Source organism: Equus caballus, chromosome 11 (assembly GCF_041296265.1).
Source record: "Equus caballus isolate H_3958 breed thoroughbred chromosome 11, TB-T2T, whole genome shotgun sequence".
Classification (NCBI taxonomy): Eukaryota; Metazoa; Chordata; class Mammalia; order Perissodactyla; family Equidae; genus Equus; species Equus caballus.
In genome coordinates this window covers 21,737,674-21,759,036 of record NC_091694.1, presented here as the reverse complement: position 1 = coordinate 21,759,036, position 21,363 = coordinate 21,737,674, and the positions used below count along the sequence as shown (strand labels likewise).

General features: G+C 40.2%; 2 protein-coding genes across 2 annotated transcripts; both read right to left on the bottom strand.

Moving 5' to 3' along the window:
* Positions 1 to 163: 163 nt before the first annotated feature.
* On the bottom strand, positions 164 to 6,800 carry KRT39 (keratin 39). The gene is given in 7 exon segments (NM_001346158.1): positions 164 to 608; positions 1,983 to 2,203; positions 3,530 to 3,655; positions 3,768 to 3,929; positions 4,582 to 4,738; positions 5,372 to 5,454; positions 6,298 to 6,800. Coding segments are annotated over 7 exon segments (1,479 nt in total). The 5' UTR covers positions 6,766 to 6,800; the 3' UTR covers positions 164 to 346.
* Positions 6,801 to 13,012: 6,212 nt separating this feature from the next.
* Positions 13,013 to 19,241, bottom strand: KRT40 (keratin 40). The gene is made up of 7 exons (XM_001499493.6): positions 18,290 to 19,241; positions 17,287 to 17,369; positions 16,866 to 17,022; positions 15,520 to 15,681; positions 15,315 to 15,440; positions 13,896 to 14,116; positions 13,013 to 13,375 (listed from the first exon to the last, which is right to left on the bottom strand). Exons 1-7 carry the CDS (start codon positions 18,734 to 18,736, stop codon positions 13,276 to 13,278), a joined length of 1,296 nt encoding a protein of 431 aa, XP_001499543.2. The 5' UTR covers positions 18,737 to 19,241; the 3' UTR covers positions 13,013 to 13,275.
* Positions 19,242 to 21,363: the final 2,122 nt, after the last annotated feature.

Here is a 21,363-nt window from a genome sequence, read left to right as displayed (position 1 = left end):
AATGAAGAGCATAAGTAAACAAGACTTGAGTAAACAAAAGAGAAACCTGCCTATCACCTGTGGAATCACGTAATGTAGGTCACCTTCCTGGGCGCTTACACATCAGCTTCGTCCCTCAGATAAATGGGATGTGTGCTCCCAGAGAAATGTCATTTTTTTATCATGTTGGCAGCAGCAACTTAGGGAAGGAGCAGAATGAAAGATATTCTGTCTATTAACGGGGACCCACTGTAGTGGTAAAGAAATGAAGTACCTGAAGGGACTGGGGAGTTCTTAAACCTTTCTGGCAGGAGGAAGAATTGGCCTCTCTTTCGCGAAGCAGGGTCATTTTCATCATCTTGGGATGTTAGACTGTGGCGGGTCTGGTGATGAAGCAAGGCCGCACATGCTCATGAGAAGAAATGACTTTCCCGTCCTTAATCTCCTTGGTGATGGTGCAGATTTTAACCAGGATCCGGGACAGGCCTCCACGGGCTCTGCAGGGCTTGCGTACCCCACGGGGGGCTGAGGATGATGTGTAAACTGGGGCTGTGCATTCTATGGCTCTGGCCTTCCTGGATATGCAAGTTGAAGGCTCACATTTGGTGGCACACGGGTTACAGGGAAGCCTAGAGAAAAAACAGAATTTTACCTGGGATTGAGGGCAGGCAATGATGGCCATGGAGAAAAATGGCAGTGGTTAATTTTCCAGTACTCAAAACAAGTGCTTCCTAATGCTTATTCACTCATTTTATACAGTCTTTAGTGGAAGAAGAAGAATCAGGCTAGATCCATGGGAAAGCAGCATCCTAGGGTTAGAAATATTTAGATTATGTAAGCCGCCATTACAGTCGATGCCACAGCATTGTGGACGACCACACCAGGAGTCAAAGACTGGGGTGGAGCTCAGCTCTGTCATTTGTCAGCTGGTGACCTCTGGTAAGTCAGCTAACTTTCCTGAGCTTTAGTTTTTCATCTGCAGAATGGATATAATGGGAACTAAATTGATAGAATCAACAGTGATAAGGGACAACTGGAAGAGATTATTATCTGAGGAAAGGAAGTTAATCAGATATTTTCCTTGTCAGGGAGTCATTCATAATACTACTGATCCCCATCTGTCGAAGAGTCCTCGGTGCTTCATCAGGAAGCTCCAAAGTGCCCTCTGGGTGTCTCTAAATGAATCATCTTTAGAGAATTGGATTTGGAAGCTGTTAACAGCAAGAACTCCTTTTAGAAAGCCTCATCTCTCTTTGATGATTCCAGGCACTCTGGTATGTTGTAGCTCCTCGAAGCGATAGCACTGGTTAACACTGTGCTAGCAGCCTGTGGACATGCCAGTTAAGACAATGCTGTGAGCAGAGTTCACTGATTTTTGGGGGGGAGGGAGGTCTCCTTAGCAACTATAACTAAGTCTGCATTCGGAGTGTTAGTTTGGAGTGGGTTGCTTCAAAGGGCTCTGTGTTCTAGGTCAGTTCCTTAGGGGTTGGTTAGCTTCTTATCATTTAAAAACATTACAACTTCTACAAAAAAAATGCTGACACATGCATATGTACATGATGCTATTGGCATCAAGGACAAGTGGGTGGACAAGATTAGGGGTTTCAGTGTGAGCAGAATATTAATCCAAAGGGAGCAGGATTGTCCTGTACAGTCTCATGAAATTCAGATGTCATCTCAGTGGGGAAAAATCTGTAAGTTGCCAGGAATGTTTGTCTTTGGGGAAACTATTTTTTACCTAGTAATTTTTTAAAACTCTAAGAAGCTAAAAAACCTATAAGGAACTAAACTGGTGCACTGGCTCTTCAAAAGAACTCAGCTCAGCTAGACTAGGTGACAAGTGTAGGTGCCCAAACGCACAGCTGGAGAGAGTGTATGGACCTTTCCATCCAAAGCTCCCCATTACTAGCAAGAAGATCAAAGCACTTGTCCTGTGTTGCCGGTGGTAGTACATATGTGTGAGTGGGCATCTTCTTCATAGAAGTTGTTTTTATTTTACATACTTGCCGTCCAAGCTCTCCAGAAGGCTGCGGTATGCGGTTATCTCACACTCCAGCCGGGACTTGACATCCAGCAGAATCTCGTATTCTTGGTTCTGTCTTTCCAGGGCACATCGGATCTCTGCCAACTGAGCCTCTAGGTTATCGATCAGACACTGGATCTGAGCCAGCAAGGCCGCATAGCGGGTCTCCGTCTCCGCCAGGATGCATTCCTGGGAATCTCTCTACCACGGAGGAGAAAAGGAGGATTTATAATGAGCCCAGGTCACTTGTGATCTGTATCATTTTAAACAGTGGTTTCTTTATGACAGGTAGTAATGAATCTCCAAGCCCTCTTAGTACATCCTAACCAAATAAATCCAAAGACAAAATGATCAACTATGCTAAAGTTTGCTTTCCTTTGGCCTCTTTTTTTTTGGCCTCCCTTTAAGTGTTTACTTCTCTTCCTCTTTCTTAATCACTTGACAATCTCCTACCAGATTTTCCTACTACCTACGTGAGAAAAAACATTCCAACTTATTTTGCACCTAGTATTAAAAACACTTACCATGGCACCTCATTCTATGAGTGTGTGTACCTTAAAAAGGAAGGGAGCAGCATTTAGCCGTAAATAATTCTCTCCCCGGATCAATTCCTTTCTATGTAAAATATAAGAGTTGAAACTTTGATGATTAAAATTCTTTCCTGCTCTATCATTCTGTAAGTCTACACATAATGGAATTTTAGGTTTTAAAAATCTATTGTTTGCATGATGATTCCAATTTTTATAGATGAGAAAACTGAGGTTAAAGAGGTTAAATGAGTTGCTCAAGGTCACGTGACTAGCTGGTGACAAAACCAGCTTTGGGGTAAGGTCTTCCTAATACCCTTAATATGAGAGCATTTAGAAGTTTTCTACTTCAGAGAAGCAGTAGAATGACGCAGAAGTGGCTCCAGCTTTTGAACCTGCATTCTTGCTCAGACCCTTATTTCTTTTCTGACTTTTGACGAGCTACTTAATGCCTTGAGTTCTCAGTGTCTCCATTGATGAAATAGGCGAGGTGAAACTTATATTGGATTTGGCTTGGGAAAATCACCTTCGCTCTCTGAGCCATGTCTGTAAAATCGGCTTAATAATTATGCCATCTCCCTTATAAGATTATTTTGTAAATTTGATAGTTTGTAAAAATTCTTTGCATATAGTAAAATGCTCTCTTAGTGTTTCCCAAAGTGTACTCCATGGATCCTTATTGCCATGAGATTCTCTTAACAAAAGGAGTCCACAGTCAAATAAGTTTTGGAATGCTGAATACCAGATAGCCCTTTCTTGGCGATTCATGATGTACATCAGCTTATGAAAGGCCTGCAGGAAGGTATCCTGTTTAACCTTTGTTTAATCTAGCATTTCCCAGGCTTATTTGACCATAAAGTCCTTTTTTGGCAATAGACTCTTCAACAAAAACAGAGAAACTGTTGTTCTGAGGGACACAATTTGGGAAATATTGCAACACACAGGTGTCAGGGGCTGTTGCCATCACTGCTGTGCTAGGCTTGGTCAGCTTGTCGGGTACCATTCGATGCTGGGCCTGAAGTTCAACCTCCAGAATGTTCATAGTGCGTCTCAATTCAGTGATCTCCTTCTGGCAGTATTGCTGCTGCTGAGAGCTTGTCACCACCTGCTGGTTCAGCTCCTCCATCTGAAACACAGTCAAGGACCATGGATATTTTGAGGGAAAACATGACTTTGATTAAAGGGCTCCTGGAAATACAATGTCAACTTTTTGTTTTTGACTTTTCTACCCTCCCTACCTGTGTGTTGAACCATTGTTCCACATCTCTGCGGTTTGTCTCTATGATAGACTCATACTGACATCTCATTTCTTGTAGAACCCGGTTTAGGTCAACAGAAGGGGCAGTGGTCACTTCAATGTTGAGTCTGTCTCCAAGCTGGCTCTGTAAGGAATTGATTTCCTATGGAAAGAAAAAGAATGTGAAGTCACTTGGTGAATAGATGACACCCTTGTGTTCTTGTTTCAGCCTAACAGCTATAATTTAGCTTAACTGAGTCTGAAATTTAGCCCACAATAAAGGAATACATGATTTATAGGTGCTATTGAGATGCTATAAAACGACTTAAGGCTATTTCAGATATGACTATGTGTTCAAATATATGCAACATTAAAAGGAATTGACTAGCAAGATGAGGGTTTTAAAGAATTTGGATCATTTCCAGGAATGAGTAATGGGTGAAGAAGCATATAGGTGGAATTTACGAGAGACCATAGTCTCTATGATGCCAATATGGGCTTATGTCAATATTGACTTATACCAGTAGTTGCAGATGTCTGTGTAGGGTTGCTTACAAAAAGACAGGAAACCTGCAAGGACAGGAAAATTGGGTCTCTTCCTTCTCCTGGAAAAGCTGGAGAGGACAATGGAGGCTTCAGATATTGTGTTATAGGCAAAGGATTTGAAACACATTGAACCAGTGGTAGTAAGAATTATGAGGGATAAAAAATAGAGTAATGTCTAGTGGGGACACCCTTTGTCAAGTTCAACTCAAAGGAATTGATGGTATGTTTAGAGGCTTAGCTTGTAACGACTCTCTTGGCCTTTCTCTAACCTCATCATGGTTGTTTTTGAGGCAAAGGAGCTCCTCCTTCAGAGACTGGAGTTGTGCCTCCAGGTCAGCTTTGCCCAGGGTCAGCGCATTTAGGATGTGCTGTACGCCACTGGCATCTGCCTCCACCAGCTTGCGTAGGGACACTTCGGCTTCATACCTTTAAAAATGAGACATGAAAAGAAAGACGTTAGAAGGGAGATGGCATGAATCAGGCCATCTGCATTTTCCTCTGGGCCTCTCATTTACTGTATTTCCATTGCAGATTTTATTTTCTTTAGAGGTGAAACCATGTGATAAACTTGCCACTTATTTATCATTCCTAAATTAGTTTGCCAGAGTGATGCCACAGTGGTATTCTTGGAGATGAGGGAATTTATCCTCCTCCTGCCCCTAGAGGCAATGCTGTGTAAGTGCAAAGAGCGCTGGATTAAGACACAAAGTTGCTTCCAAGTTTCGGCTCCATCTTGTGCAAGTTGTATGCCTTTGGATAAATAGCTGAACCCATTAAACCACAGCTTTCTCACTTTAAATGGGGTAACAATATATCAGCCCTACCTATTTTACTGAACTATTAATCAGATGGGTTCATATGTTAGAAACTACAGGTACTGTATGCGTGTGAGCAGTTATTCATCTTAATCATTTGCTGAATTTGAAGGTCTTTTGTGGGCTACTGCCAACATGGTATGGGGCAGGACAGGCGGTAGATTTGGGGATAATCTTATTGGGGGTGTTTAGCTTCAGACACAGGGTTAATTCTGCCGTGAACGACAGTGTTGGGTGAGCTTACTTGGCTCTCAAGTCATCGGCAGCCAGTTTGGTGTTGTCAATTTGTGAGACCAGTCTGGAATTCTCAGCCTTGGTACACAAGATCTAGAATTAAGAAATTGTACACACAAATGAGACAAACACCAAGATCTCTTTCTTTAAAAACCAAGGGGCTTGTGTGTGTTTCAATTAACAGCGAAAGGCTAGTTAGGTGTTTTGCAGCTATACTTAGGAAGCTTGGAAAACTTTGGAGAGTCACAGTTTTTGTTATTTTCCTAAAATATCAGCAAAAATTACTTCAATAAAAACTTTCCTATATGTTTTGCTGTTGAAATATAAAATGTATCCTAAATCTGCATAGCATACCATGACCCGCTAGAATGGAAACACCATGACTGCAGGGACTTTAGAGCATGATGTTCTCCCAGAGCTGGGAATAATGTCTGGTGCACTGTTGTTGGTGCTCAGTAAATATCTGGAATAAATCCGGCCTGTGTGGCATCAGCATATACCCTGCATAGGAAACTTAGGTTTGGTGTGGGAAGAAACTAGGCAATTTGGAGATGATGAAATGAGCGTAAAAGAGGAAAAGTGTCGTGATGTTTGAAAAATGGATAGGAACTAATGTGTTTAGGAACTTCCTAAAACAAAATTCATTTTCTCAGATCCCCGTTTTCTTATTTTTGTTAAAGAAATGACAGCAATGAGTTGTTAACACTTTTTGGTCCTGAGTTATCTGGTTATAACAGCAGAGTGTCTCACTGGAAAATGAAAAAGTATAAAACTCTGAATATTTCCTCCAGAGGATAATTTCATACAAGAGATTTTCTTATTCTAGAAAATATTTTTCAGCACAAAAGATACTAAATCTATTCAAGTTTAGCAAATGACTGTTGCTTCGAGAGCGTCAATCCACAACTTGATTATACAGGTTCCTAAGAATCTTACCTTCTGCTGGAGTTCCTCAATGGTAGTGTAGTAGGACAGGTAGTCAGGACAGATGACAGGGAGCTCTTTGTTACACTCTTCCTGGATTTTACCCTCCAGTTCAGCATTCTCTTGTTCCAACATTTGCACCTTTTCCAGGTAGTTAGCAAGGCGGTCGTTCAAGATTTGCATGGTCCCTTTCTCATTACTGTTGATGCCTTCACCACACTGGCCACAATCATCCAGAGAGGGACAGGTGTTGAAGCTTCTTATTAAGCAGACGGGCGTGAGACACAAGCAAGGAGTGGATTGGCAGCCCTGGATGTGGGTGGTCCTCCGAACATGGCCAGTTGGTTGGCAGCTGTTGGCTTTAAGACCACCATGCTGGCAGTTGGTGTTAGAAGAGATAGCCCTAAAATCTGTAATCCTAGAGCACCTCTGGTGTGGTGTTGAAGAAGAAATAGTTGTTTTACAACATTTGGTATCCATAGTGTGTGCCCAGCTTTGATTTTTCAAAGTCTATGCTCCCCTGGATGGAAAGCTCAAGCAACTGCAACTGAGTCTGAACTCCAAGCCTCTTGGCTTTTTCCTCTTTGAAGAGCTTATATAGCCTTTCCTCTAGGTGGTGTCACAGCAGGAAGGATGTTTTCCTTTCTAATGTTTATACCAAATCCCATAGGAACATCTCATTAGTCTGCTTTTTACTTGCCTGGGAAGAGTTACCTGTCTCATAAAATGTGCATTTAGGCTGTTGCTAAGTTATTACCCGTCACAACTACTACCTGTCATTGGATCCAGAGCTTCACATTATGTCTTCAAAAGGAACCGTCGTCACAGTTCTAACAGCATCCATCATTAAGCAGATGTGAGTATACTAAGTTCATTAAGTCCTTGTTGACCTCTCCACCTGGCATTGAGCTTGATCAGGAATGAATCCATACTTCTTTTCCTTTCTTCTCCAGAAAGGGGAAACTATTAATATCTGATAATTATTGGTGAACTTATTAATCAGTATTTTATTTTGTTCTGCCCTGTTGATTTTCCTGTTTTCATTGTTTTTTTGATCTGCCCAATTGTTTTCCCATTTTCATTCGGAGTATGGATTAAAATGTTAGTCCTAAATAAGGCTTTTAAAAAAGGAAATTGCTAGATTCCTATTCTATCTCTCCCGGTCGGGTTTGATCGCTAACAAGAAATTTCCTGGAAAAGAGGCTGGTTACCTTTTGGTTTTTCAAAGCCCACATTTTATAACATTTTTTGTGCTCCGTTTTTGCTTGTGGTATTATATTAGCCCAAAATTTGTCTAGGTGTTGGTTTATGTTTTCTGTTTTATTATGATTTGTTAAAAGGTATCTGTTCTTTCTCAGGAGTACTTATTCAGCCTTTTCTTAAGAAAGCTATTTGCTCCTGATCCTTTATGAGGCTCTAGGAGAGAATAGTTTCCTTGCCTTTTCCAGCTTTTGGAGGATGTCCACATTCCTTGGCTCGTGGCTCCTTCCAACTTCAAAGCTGCCACAGCCAGTGGAGTCTTTCTCATATAGCATCAGTGACACTGACTCTTCTGCTTCCCTCCTCCACATTTAAGGATCCTTGTGATTCTATTGAGCCCACTTGCGTCATCTAGCATAATCTTCCTATTTTAAAGTCAACTGATTAGCAACATTGCTTGCCCTTTGTCATGTGGCCTAACATAGTCAAAGGTTCTGGAATTGAGGCATGTACATCTTCAGGGGCCCATTATTCTGCGTGTTACACAATGTAAGGGAAAAACACAATTTACAATAGCACCAACAAGTATAAAATATGCAGGAATAAATTTAATGAAGAAGGTACAAGATCTACATGAATAAAATGTTAAAATATACTGAAGGACAAAAAACTAGAATAAATGGAAAGATATATCATGTTCTTGGACTGAAATACTGTATTCATCATTACAAAAATGTTAGTTGTCTCTACGTTAACTTAGATCCCAATAAATTTATTGGGATCCTCCAAAAATTGATTTTTTTCCAAATAGACAAGATACTTCTGAAGTTTTATAAGAAAAATCAAACAAATTTGAATAGCCAGGAAAATTCTAGGAAAGAAAAGCCACAGAGAGACAAATCTTTCCAGATATTAAAATATGTTTTAAAGCCTCAGTAATTAAAATAGTGTAGTATTAATGCATGAATAGTCAGACAGACCAATAGAACAGAATAAGAAGTCTAGAAACAGACTCTCAAACAGCTTGGAATTTAGTATATGATAAATGTGACATTTAAAATCAATGGGGAAAAGATGGACTATTATATGCAATTTGGGGACAATTCTATATCACTTGGGGTGAGGGGCAGGGCAGGGCATGTTGGAATCATTCCTTCCAGTAGGACAAATAACAAATTGATCAAACATTCAGGTGTGAAAAATGAATTCATAAATGCGCTAAAGGAAAACATAGGAGAATTCTTTCATAAGTTTGCAGTCAGAAGACCTTTCTAATAATAATTTAAAATTAAGAAACCATAAAAAACGTATAAATTTGACTATATCAAATAATTTGTACATGTGTGAAAAACACAACCTATAAAATCAGAAGACAGACGACACACTAGGGAAGAATATTTGCAATTACGCCACAGATGGTGACCAGAAAGAAAATACAAATGGCAGTTAGAAAATGCCTTAGAAAAAGTGCTCAATATCACTCATAAGAAAGGAAAGGTGCATTTAAACTACAGTGAGATAGCATTTTTTTTCCACCTATCAGATTAAAACAATCAAAGTTTGATAACAAATGCATTGTATTGTGTACAGACTCTTATTTATTGCTGATGGGTGTAAATTTGTACAAGTTACTATAATGCCACTATAATCAACACTGTGTGATATTGGCATAAGGGTTGGCAAATAGATCAATGAAAAAGAATATAGAGTCTATAAATAGATTCACACATTTGTGGTCAATTAATTTTGGACAAAGTTTCCAGAGTAGGTCAATGAGAAAATGATAGACTTTTTCAATAAACGTTGCTGAATCAATTAGGTAATTATACAGCAAAAATTAATACATCTTGAGCTCTACCTCACACTACTTATAGAAGTTAATTCAGGATGAATTAAACACTTAAATGTGAAGGTTATACATATTGAGTTTTTAGAAGAAAACATGGAAGACTATCTCCATAATCTTGCTCTAAGTAAAGCTTTCTAACCCATGGAGAATACTTCATATAAAAATAGATTGAACTTCCTCATAATTAAAATCTTTTGCTGATCAAAGTATGCCACTAAGAAAGTGAAAGGCAAGCCACATCCTGGGTGAAAATATTCATGATATACATTTCTGACAAAGGACCTCCACTTTGACCCAGCAATTTCATGATTAGGTATATGCCCAAGAGAGATGAGTGCATATATACACAGAAAGACTTGTGTAAGAACGCGTATAGCAGTTTTATTCTTAATAACACCAAAATGGAAACAACTCAACTGCTCATAAGCTGGATAATGGATCAACAAACTGTGATTTATTCATATAATGGAGTAGTACTCAACAACAAAAAAGAATGAACTACTGGTACTCACAACAATATGGAAGAACCTCAAAAACATTGTGTTGACCTAAAGAAGTCAGACACAAAAGAGTACAAACAGTATGATTTCATTGATATTAACTTCAAGAACAGGCAAAGCTCATTTACAGCGTTAGATATCAGAAGAGTGGTTGCCTCCTTGTGGGGGAGGTGAGTTGACTGGGAAGGAACTCTCAAGGTTGGTATTTTACATCTTGATATTCTATTTTATATCTTATCTGGGTGATTACTTGACCGTGTATGTTCTTAAAACTTCATGGAGCTGCATACTTTGAAGTGATGCATTTTATTGTATGAAAATTATATCCCAATAAATTATGGTTAACATAATAAGTCAAGATTTGATACAGTTGTGTAGCTATATGAATGCTTACTACTTTATTCATATACCTGAATTCAAAATGGATAAAAGATTCACGTGTGAAAAATGGAAATCATAGATGTGATAAAAGAAAACAGGAAAATTTTGTTATAACAATGACTCAAAATCAAGAAACCGTAAAAAATGGATAAATTTGACTTGAAAAAATAAGTGTTTGACATAGTTCAAAATTTAAAAATGTACCAAAAAAAAGACTAGAAGGAAAGCTATCTAATTTAGAACAGAGTGGCTAACCCAAGAAATGGTCAGAGCTAGAATTAACCTATGTCTTTAACATAATATGCAAAAATTGCAAAAACAGCTGTGAAAGGCTAACAGTAACACAAGAACCCCCAAAGTAGTTATCTTCTACTAAAGAGATTTTCCTACTTAAGTTCCACTTTGATGTTGCATAATCAACCCAACCTGAAAATATGTTTAACTCCTAACATACAACTAGATTAATTAATCTATGTGAAATGTTGTATATCATGGAAGGTAGTTGTGTGTATCTTTCTGAGACCAAATTGGATTTAGTTCATTGGAAATTATTACAGATGCTGAGGAAACTGTTAAACAGAAACATTTTTGTTTTGCTACAATCTTAACCAAGGCAGAAAAGAAACCATGGGGAGGGCAGAGAACAGGTGGATGACAGACAGACCGTCTGTGAGACTTATATGGTGGAATTACAGGTGGCTGAGATTTGTGATTTTATGACACTTTTTTTGTGCTTTATTTCTGAGTGCCCAAAAAATAGAAATAGAACAGTGAAGAGGAGAACTTTACTCCAGCTTTCCAGTGTGTGTGTGTTTTTAAACTTTTAAATTTTGAAACAATTATAAATACACAGGAGTTGCAAAGGTAGTACAGAGAGGTCCCATGTATCGTAGTTCTCCCCAATGATTGTATCTTACTCAACTATAGTACAATTGTACAATCGGGAAGTCGACATTGATACAATGCATGTGTTTAGGTCTATAAATCCTTTCGCATGGGGAGATTCCTGTACCCACCGCTGCAATCAAGATGTGCAGCTGTTCAGCCACCAAAAAAATCTCCTTCATGCTGCGCCTAATTTGTTTTCCATCTCTCTAATTTTGTCACTTCAAGAATGTTGTATAAATAGAGTCATAGAGTATATGACACTTTGAGAGCGCATTTTTTTATTCATCATAATGGCCTTGAGATCTTGAGAACATTTTTGTTGTTTTTGGCTATTACAAATAAAGCTGCTATGAGCAGTCATTTATTTTTTTTTTCAATCCCGTTACTTTCAACTCACCTACGTGTTTATATTTGCAGTGAGCTTGTTGTAGGAAGCATGTCATTGGGTCATGCTTTTTTATCCACTCTGCCAATCTTGATCCTTTAATTGGTGTATTTAGGCCATTTCAATTTGCTGTGATTACTGATATACGGAGCTTAAGTCTGCATTTTGGTTTTTGCTTTCTGTTGGTTCCCTCTGTTTTTATATTTCTCCATTTTCTTTTCTCTCCTTCCTTTGGGTTCCTTGAATATGTTTTAGACTTCCATTTTGATTTATTTATAATTTTTGTGTGTTTCTTTGCATACCTTTTTAAATAGTCACTCTAGGTATTACATTATACAGACATAACTTATAGTTTACTGTGTTGACATTGTATCGCTTCAAGTGAAGTAAAGAAAACTTACCTCCCTTTACTCCTTTTCTTGGAGCTTTCTTTTTTTCTGTTTGCACCTGCTGGTTTTTCTGGGTTGTTGGTTTCTCCAGCTCCCAAGACGGGATAAATGAGGCAGAAAGAAAACCCAGGGCACTTACCATGGTGTTGCTCCTTGGATGTCAAGGACTCTAGTCTGTTTGGCGTCTTCTTCCACCTTTCAGAGTCTGTTTATATTTGTTTTATATGTAACTTCCAGGGCTTTTAGTTATACTTAGGAAGAGGAATGGGGAAAAGTACATCTACTTCATCTTTCTGGAAGTAGAAGTTCTCTACTTTGCTTTTTCAGTGTGTGAGAATAATTCTTCTTATATCCTAAATGTCCAATAACAGACCAATGTCCCTTATTGTATTTTATGCAGCCACTGAAATAGTGGCCACAAGACAATCTTATATGTTTATTAGAATTGAAAACACTTAGATGACAGTGGGAAAAAAAAGGTACTACAACTATATGCCTACGTAACTATGATTTCCAGTATATGGAAAAACCTATTATAGGAAAGAAAACTGGAAGTTCCCAAAATACTGACAATGGATGTTTGGGGCATAGAATTATGACTGATTTTTTTTTCCCCTTTCATGTGCCAAATTTTTTAAAAAAGGAATCTAGTACTTTTGTTTAAAGATTTTATTTTTTTCCTTTTTCTCCCCAAAGCCCCCCGGTACATAGTTGTATATTCTTAGTTGTGGGTCCTCTAATTGTGGCATGTGGGATACCACCTCATCATGGCTGGATGAGTAGTGCCATGTCTGCGCCCAGGATTCGAACCGGCAAAACCCTGGGCCACCACATCAAAGCTTGCGAACTTAACCACTCCACCATGAGGCCGGATCCCAGAATCTAGTACTTTTATACTTAAAAATAAAATACAATTTATTGTTTTTTATTCCTAAATTTCCTCTCAGAAAGATACATACAACTATCTTCCATAATATATGATGTTTTGCATAGATTAGTCAACCTATTTGTATTTGAGGAGTTAAAAAATATTTTCAGCTTGAGTTTATGCAAAATCAAACTATTGGCATAGGTTTAGACAACTGCCTCGGCACCAAATGGTTATTATATCAACAGTAATAAGTCACAAGCTATATTTGCCATGCTAAAGGAATGAAACACATTTTATTTGGAGGTTAGCAAGAAAGCTTTATAGACTCCTAGAATATTCCAAATAAGCAGGCAGGAGAGGAAATGATAAAGTGGAAATGTACCGAGGATGCTTAGAGGACAATTTTAGGAAATGGAAGCCTTCTTGACTTGAGTTTCAAGTTAGGATGTCTCTGAGTGAAGCCTCATCGCCTTTCCAGGACGCTGCTGGATTCAATTCCTCCATCCGCCATTCCGGGTGTTTAGCACTCATGAACAGCAATTTTCAACTGTGCAAATTACATACGCAGAGCAAGGCTCACAAGTGTTTCTCGGCATGCTCGTTGTAGGACACGGGTTATAGGAAAGCCTGCAGAAAATCCATTTTGAACTAAGCTTAACAAGGGAAAGCTGGATAAAACGTCAACTCAGAAAAAATCATGCTAAAGTTTCCCCTGCAAATTATGTTCCGAAGAACATTGTTTGCAGAATAACATTTGACTTAAGCCTATTTCATCCCTGGACCCAGCATTGTCACTTCATGTTCACCATAGCAGTGGTAGTTGAATAAAATTTTATGTGTTTTCTTCCCTTTGCAAATGCCACCTTATGCATGTTCCTGATTTCCCTTGATAGGAAGATGGGAGCAAAGGGCGACTCCATTGTGAAATGTTATAGATGATATTTCCTCCTCTTTAGAACTTTAGAATGTTTTTGAACATTCCTATCGTCATGTGATTAGCCTCAGCCACTTTTCATCACTCTTTTAAGAAGATCCTTTAACATGTTAGGGAAGTTTGGCCCTGGCCAGATCTTAGGGAAAGAAGATTCTCCTACATGAGCCTCTTTGAGACTTGGGGAGATTTTCAGAGGAATTGTGTGGAACTTACCTGCTGTCCTCGCTCTCCAGGAGACCCCGGTACGTGTTGATCTCGCCCTCCAGCCGGGCCTTCGTGTCCAGCAGCACCTCATATTCCTGGTTCTGCCGCTCCAGGTCGCAGCGGATCTCAGCCAGCTGGTTCTCCACATTATCGATCAGGCACTGCATCTGGGCCAGCTGGGAGCTGTACTGGGCCTCGGTTTCTGCCACAGTGCATTCCAGAGATTCTGTCTGCAGAAGGAAAAGAGTATAAAAAGGACTGTGTAGCACAGTCTCTGGGTCCAGATTGCCTGTTTCAAATCCTCGTTCTATCCTTTTCTAGCTGTGTGACTTTGGCAAAATCACTTAGCTTCTCTGAGCCTCAGTTTTATTCTATAAAAAAATGGGGACTGCAAAGTACCTATTTCATAGGATAGTTGTGAGGATTAAGTGAGTTAATAGGTACAAAACACTTGGAATAGTGCCTAGAAAAATTTTAAGGGTTTTATAAGTGTTAGTTATTCCTACCACCACTGTGACCACCACAACGTGTAACATAGTTGTGTAGCTTAAAGAGGATCAGCAGCATTTGAGAGGAAATGTTGAGTCTGGGCTCCTGGCAGGGAGGAGCCGCATAGTGTGGTTAAGAGAAGAAGCTCTGGGATTGAAGCACCTGGATTGAGCTTCCACTTTTGCCTCTTAACAATTGCGTGACACCCTGTTACTTAATCTGAATCTCAGTTTTACTTATCTGTGTAATGGGATTAATAAAGGGAATTACTCCATAAGTTTACTGTGAGGCTTCAATTGGCATTGTGCCTCTCACAAGGTGAATGCTCAGCTATTATTCACCTAGGTATGCTTTATAGGACCTAACGCGGCACACACAGTGGCCTTTGACTGGAACCGGTTAATGTAATCTTGAATGCATGGTATTTTTGTTGCTTGAGTGGAGTGGGGTGCAATGAAGGGTCAGGTTGAGGGGTGGATCCTGGGAACCTTTAGGATAGTTGTAGAATGCAAAGTTTGAAAACCATTCTTTGTTTTAGTTGTGATAGTGAGCTTGGAAAGTTGGCCCGAATCAAAACAGAGTTAAAACCCACGGGAATGCCTGAGTGCCTTTGGCTCGGAAGTTCCTCTCTCGCTCTGCTCCTGCCCTTTCCCTCTCTCTCTCTGTCTCTGGGGGGGTGCTGCGGGATCATGCTCAAGCTCAGGAGGGAAGGTCAGGGCATCCTACTGGGATAGTACAAGCTGCTGACCTGTCATTTCTGCTTCTGCTGGGTAAAGGCCAGTGCTTGGGAAAGGCAAGGAGAGGAAATCCTTGCCAATTGGAAATTCAGACCCTCTGCCACATGAACTGTGGGTCTCTCCTTTGGGTAATGGAAGAGGGGATAGAATCTCCGGGCCCGATTCTTCAGTGACAACACGGAGCTGTCTTTCCCTTACATACCAGGCTTTGTTGTGCTTGGAGCTCAATTTCCAGAGCGTTGGCTGTGCGTTTCAGTTCCAGGATCTCCGTCTGGCAGCCCTGCAGCTGCTCCGCACTGGACAGTTGCTGCTGACTCAGCTCCTCCGTCTGAAACACAGGTGTGGTTAAAGAACCCGAATACGGCAGAAGTCTGGAAGCCTGTCATTGTGTTGCCCCAGGTGCTGACCTGGACAGCGAACCACTCTTCTGCCTCTCTGCGGTTGTTGGCCAGCACCGTCTCATACTGACAGCGCATCTCATCCAGGACACCGTTAAGGTCGATGGTGGGGGCAGTGTCTAGCTCCACACTGAGTCGGTCACCAAGCTGTCCACGAAGCAAGTTGACTTCCTGAAAGTGGAAATGGAGTAAAGAGTGTCACAGAGTGGCGGGGAAAAAATTCACTTTGACATCTCAGTGGCATCTTACTTCTGTGTTTTGGATAGTGGATTTAATTTAGATGGCTTAGGTTCAATCTTTTTTCACCATTCAGTTTCTTCATCTGTGAAATGAGTGTAATAATTGTGCCTTTTCCAGAGAGCTGTTGTGAGATTCGAGTTAACATACATATAAAGCACTTATACAAGTCCTTGGTACTTTTATAGTAAGATCTCAATTAATGTTAGCTGTTACCATTAACGAATGTTCAAAGGGAAAATATACTTTGTTAGATCATTTAGCTTTTCATCTTTTAGCTTCATCAATATGAGATAATCGTAAGTTTCACTTTTTATGATTTTATAAAGTTTAGATATGCAAAATATTTAAAAATATTGGTCTAAAAATTGCATGTCTTTATCTTCCCCCTTTTCAAAATTGAGGTCACATTGGTTTATAACATTGCATAAATTATTTCAGGGGTACGTCATTATGTTTTGAGTTCTGTATAGACAGCTTCGTGTTCACCACCAAAAGTCTAGTTGCCATCTGTCTCCACACACATGTGCCCCTATACCCCTTTCACTCTCCCCCTGCCACCTTCTCCTCTGGTAACCACCAGTCTGTTCTCTCTATCTGTGTGTTTGTTTATTTATCTTCCACATACAAAAGACTTGGAAACAACCTAAGTGCCCAAGAATGGAAGAGTGGATAAAGAAGATGTGGTATATATCTACAACGGAGTATTACTTGACCATAAAAAGACGAAATCTTGCGATTTGTGACAACATGGATGGACCTTGAGGGTATTTATCCCCTTTTTTGAAATGACCTTCATACTCTATGTTTATCAGCCTGATTTTCATACCTTATGGATTACAGTCAGGGGTGACATAAAGCCGTCAAGGAAAGATAACCCACAAAAGCATTGGCAGGTGAAGGCTTTGGTCTCTTCACCTGTACTGGCCAGGGGTCGTTTCACACGTACATTCAGAGACACGTGGGAATGATCAGGCTGAATAATAGTAGTGCCCTGAGTAATTTTGTTTCAGCTTAAGCAACATCTACACAAGTTCGATTTATACACATAACATGAGATCTATCAGTCTAACTTTGTCGCTCTTAGAGCTCTTCAGGTGTTTTGCCGCTTTCCTCACCTGTTCGTGGTTTTTCTTAAGGCAAAGGAGATCGTCCTTTAGAGACTCCACATGTGCCTCCAGGTCAGCTTTGCACAAGTTCAGCTCACCCAGGATCCCGTGCAGGCCGCTGATGTCAGTCTCTACCAGCTGGCGAAGAGACAGTTCGGACTCGTACCTTTCATAGCAAAAGAGATATAGCCAATGCTTCCTTTGCTAGACACTGAAAAGTGCTGGGGCATGCTGATAAATGACACGTGGACTCAAGGAAGTCAGGTGCTATAATTTCTCTTACATCCCAAATAATGATAAATTCGAGCTTTGTGAGCATTCTTAGCTTAAAAATATATTTGTACTGTGTGTGTGTGTGTGTGTGTGTGTGTGTGTGTGTGAGAGAGAGAGAGGCAACCATAAATTATTTTCAAATTTGAATTAAACTTACTTGGACCTAAAGTCATCGGCGGCCAGTTTGCAGTTGTCAAGCTGTACAGCAAGTCTAGAGTTCTCTGCCTTTGTGCACAAGATCTGGAAAGTAAGTTTAAAAAATAGTTCTTTGAAAGAAACCTAAATACCTATTCATGTAACACCTATGCATTATTTATCTTTCAAAAGCCTTTATAAGACAGTATAAGTTTCAGCTTACTTTTCTTATTAACTATGTCACTTTATTAAAAAAACAGTGCCAATGTATATACGAAATAGAGAAATAAGAAGCTTTAACTTTTTAATGACCCAAAACATTTGCCATGTTCCTTGATGGTTGAACTCGGTTAAAGTTTTCTCCATAAGTAGTTTGTATTATGACCATATCCCCAGCCATGATATTAAAAATTCATCAGTAAGAAAAGAAAATTATTATTAGGTGAAATTAGATGATTAAAAAATGACATTTCAGGGGCTGGCCCCGTGGCTGAGTGGTTGGGTTCGTGCGCTCCGCTGCAGGCGGCCCAGTGTTTCGTTGGTTCGAGTCCTGGGCGCGGACATGGCACTGCTCATCGAGCCACGCTGAGGCAGCGTCCCACATGCCACAACTAGAAGGACCCACAACAAAGAGTGTGCAGCTATGTACTGGGGGGCTTTGGGGAGAAAAAGAAAAAAATAAAATCTTTACAAAAATGACATTTCAATATCTTATACTAAAAATAATATAGATGTACAGTGTTACATACAGAAATCATTTTAGATATAACAGGTTTTCCTCATGCTCTGCATGATAAGGTAAAGTTTAGAGGTGAGCGAGTTTATTATGGTCACTCAGGTAGCGGCGGCACTGGGGCTAGTGCTGATATTTCCTGACATGTAGTCCAGTGCCCTTCCCTCTACATCACATCCGCTCTGGGATGTCCCTTTCCCTGGCTTCTTCCGTAGAACGGCCTCTTCCCGTAAAAAGATAAAGCAAATCACAGATTGGGAAGGTGGGGAGTCAGGGCAATGAGGCACCAGACCTTTTGTTGGAGATCTTCAATCGTGTCAAAATAACACTGATAATCAGGGCACACCAACGGGACATCCTCTTCACATTGCTCTCGGATCCTGCATTCCAGCTCTGCATTCATCTCCTCCAGGCCGCGCACCTTCTCCAGGTAGTTGGCGAGTCTGTCATTCAGGAACTGCATGGTCTCCTTCTCATTGCTGTTGAACACCCCATCCTCACACCAAGCACAGTTCCCCACCAAGCACGGAATATTACAACTCCCAGCAAAGTGGCATGGCGTGATGCAACCGGCTGGCAAGTGAGACCGGGACAGGAAGCTAGGGGTCTGGCATCTGGAGGCAGCACAGGCGTTGGGGAGACAAGTGGTTTCCAGCGAGCAGCTGGAAGCAATTGCACAATCAGAAGCCCCGGCACAGGATTCAGAAGGGCAGCCTGTGGGGGAGCCGTCAGAAGTCATTCTATTAGACGTGAAGAGCGAAGACTAGTTACAAAACTCTGATTGCCTGACTCCAGAGGTCTGCTTCCCTCCTGAGACTTTTATATAGCCCCCAAATGGGTATTTACAGAATGCACCGGATGTTTTCTTTATCACTGTTTGGTGCCAGTTTTCATATCAACATTCATTAGTGCTGTTTATTTGCTGAGAAAGAGTTTTATGCCTCATAAAAGAAGCTTAACTTCAGGTTACTAAATAAGGACACCATTTCCATGTGCTAGGAGGATAAAATGCTTGCTTCAGAAGATCTTCATAGGAAGCATCATCTTTTTGTCAGAATAAAGAAAGAAAGAAAATTTGGCCAATCACAAATTATAGATACAAATGATTATGAATACGGAAAACAGTATTTCCATAGATTTTGATCCTGTTCATTGAAAATTGTTTATTGTCTCCTTTTAAAATTAATGTTGCAACTCATTAAATGCCATTTATCTGTTTGTGCCACCACCATAAAACTGTTCTGTGTGTTTAGCAATCTTTGCAATGCTTTTTGTGGTCTTGCTGTGCTCACATGGTGGAGGAGTGAAGTGTGTACTGGGTTTAAAGCGTATGTGTGTGTGTTTGAACCAGATCTGCCTGTGTGCAAATTGAAAAGTCACTTTACATAACTGATGGGCATAATTTGTGCACTCCAGGCCAAAGTATAAATTGGTTATCAAGACCTGGAGTTACGATCTTTGATTTCCTGAAACTTGCCTTTCCCACATTTCCTGTGCCTCACGGGAAACTGAACCCTCATTCATTACGCTTCAGAGCAGGGGCAAGGAAGCTACAGAAGGCTTTTATTCTGAGATATGGAATCTGTTTTCTCTTATTTATTTATTTTTGGTGAGGAAGATTGGTCCTGAGCTAACATCTGTTGCCAATCCTCCTCTTTTTGCTTGAGGAAGATTGTCACTGAGCTAACATCTGTGCCCATCTTCCTCTATTTTGTATGTGGAATGCCGCCACAGCATGGCTTGATGAGTGGTGTGTAGGTCCGTGCCCAGGATCCAAACCCATAAACCCTGGTCTGCTGAAGCGGAGCATGTGAACTTAACCACTATGCCACCAGGCCGGCCCCTCTCTTATTTATTTTTGAAGACCCAAATGTCATGAAAATTTAAAATATTGGAACTGGGGAATAAAACTCTATGATGAGGGTTCCAGACCAGCAGTTCCGTCAGGTGAAATCCCTGGTGCAGGACAGAATGGCTACGGATTTGACATGTAGCGTCTTTGGATTTTCTCGTGAATTTCATCTCCATTGTTAAGCATAACCTATTTCACTTTGCTTGGCTTCAGTCATGGTTGTTTGATTTCGTAATATGCCCTTACCTCAGAACATCCACTTACTGCTGCCAGAATCGTTTTTGTAAAATAGGAATCTTTTTTTGCCACTCTCCACTTACGAAGTCCAAACTTCCTGGCTTGGCAAATATGATCTTCCTTAATCTGGTGCCAATTTACCTTTCTAGGCTGATTTCCTAATACTTTCTCATCCTTCAGCCTCTGTTGGTGCTGTTTCCTCGGCCTAAGGCTCTTCTACCATCTTTTCCTGGGTGAACCCACATGTCAAGACTTGTGACATGGCGTCCAACCGCCTCACGTCGAGATGGAGGCTCTTTCCATAGCATTTTGCGCACACCTCTACTATAGCACATTGTCACATTGTTTAAAATTTTTATGTTTATGCCTTTATTTTGGACAACGTCTCCTTTAAGACAGATGTATCTTATTTGTCTTCTTACCCTCAGCACTTAGGACACAATATAATAGGCCCTTAATAAATGTTTGCTTAAAAGTGTAATCACTGGGCTTAATACAGATTGTTTTGACACATGATTCCTTATGAAAAGAATTTAACACTCAAGGACAGGGAAAATTGGTGGAGGACAAAGAACACTGTCCTAGTGGACATAATATTTATATTCTAGTTCCAATGCTGTTGCGTGCTGGCTGTATTGTCTTCATCTAGTCATGCAGCCCCTTTGGGCTTTAGTCCTCACTGTAAAGTGGGAAAAATAATACTTGTCACTTCTACTGTATATCGTAGTCAAGAAATAAACAATATGAATATCTTTCACTTTATAAACAGTAAATTGTGATGCTAGTGTAAGATCTCCAGTTGGTGAATCTTGGTCCTCAATGACTCCATAATTGTCAAATACATATTGTTTTTGTTCCTCCAATTTTTTCTTGAGATAAAACTTACATATAGTGAAACACAGTTTTGACAAATGCATATACCTATGTAACCATCACCCCAGTCAAGATACCTAACATTTCCATGACACCAGAATGTTCCCTCGTGCCCATTTTCACCAGTCCCCACCTCCCAAAGGTAAACACTGTGCTGATTCCTATCACTATAGATTGGTACTCTCTATTTGTGAACTTCATTAGCAAATCACACAGTGTGCACATTTTTGAGTCTGGTTTCTTTCACTCAAAATCATAGTTTTTAATTCATCCATGTTGCCACTTGCACCAGCAGTTTGTTCTTTCTTCTTTAATTGCTGAGGAGTAGTTCATTTGTCAATGCAGATAACCATTAACCACTCAGTAGATAGGAGAGATAAGGTGAATTTTACCTGAGCCGAGAA

Excerpts from the sequence above, each read along its gene's own strand:
- KRT40 (XM_001499493.6), bottom strand. The coding sequence starts at position 18,736 with ATGACTTCTGACGGCTCCCCCACAGGCTGCCCTTCTGAATCCTGTGCC. Across the intron at positions 15,682-16,865 it reads TTAAGAAAAACCACGAACAG|GAAGTCAACTTGCTTCGTGG; the intron begins GTGAGGAAAGCG and ends TTCCACTTTCAG. Across the intron at positions 14,117-15,314 it reads TCCAAGCACAACAAAGCCTG|ACAGAATCTCTGGAATGCAC; the intron begins GTATGTAAGGGA and ends TTCCTTCTGCAG.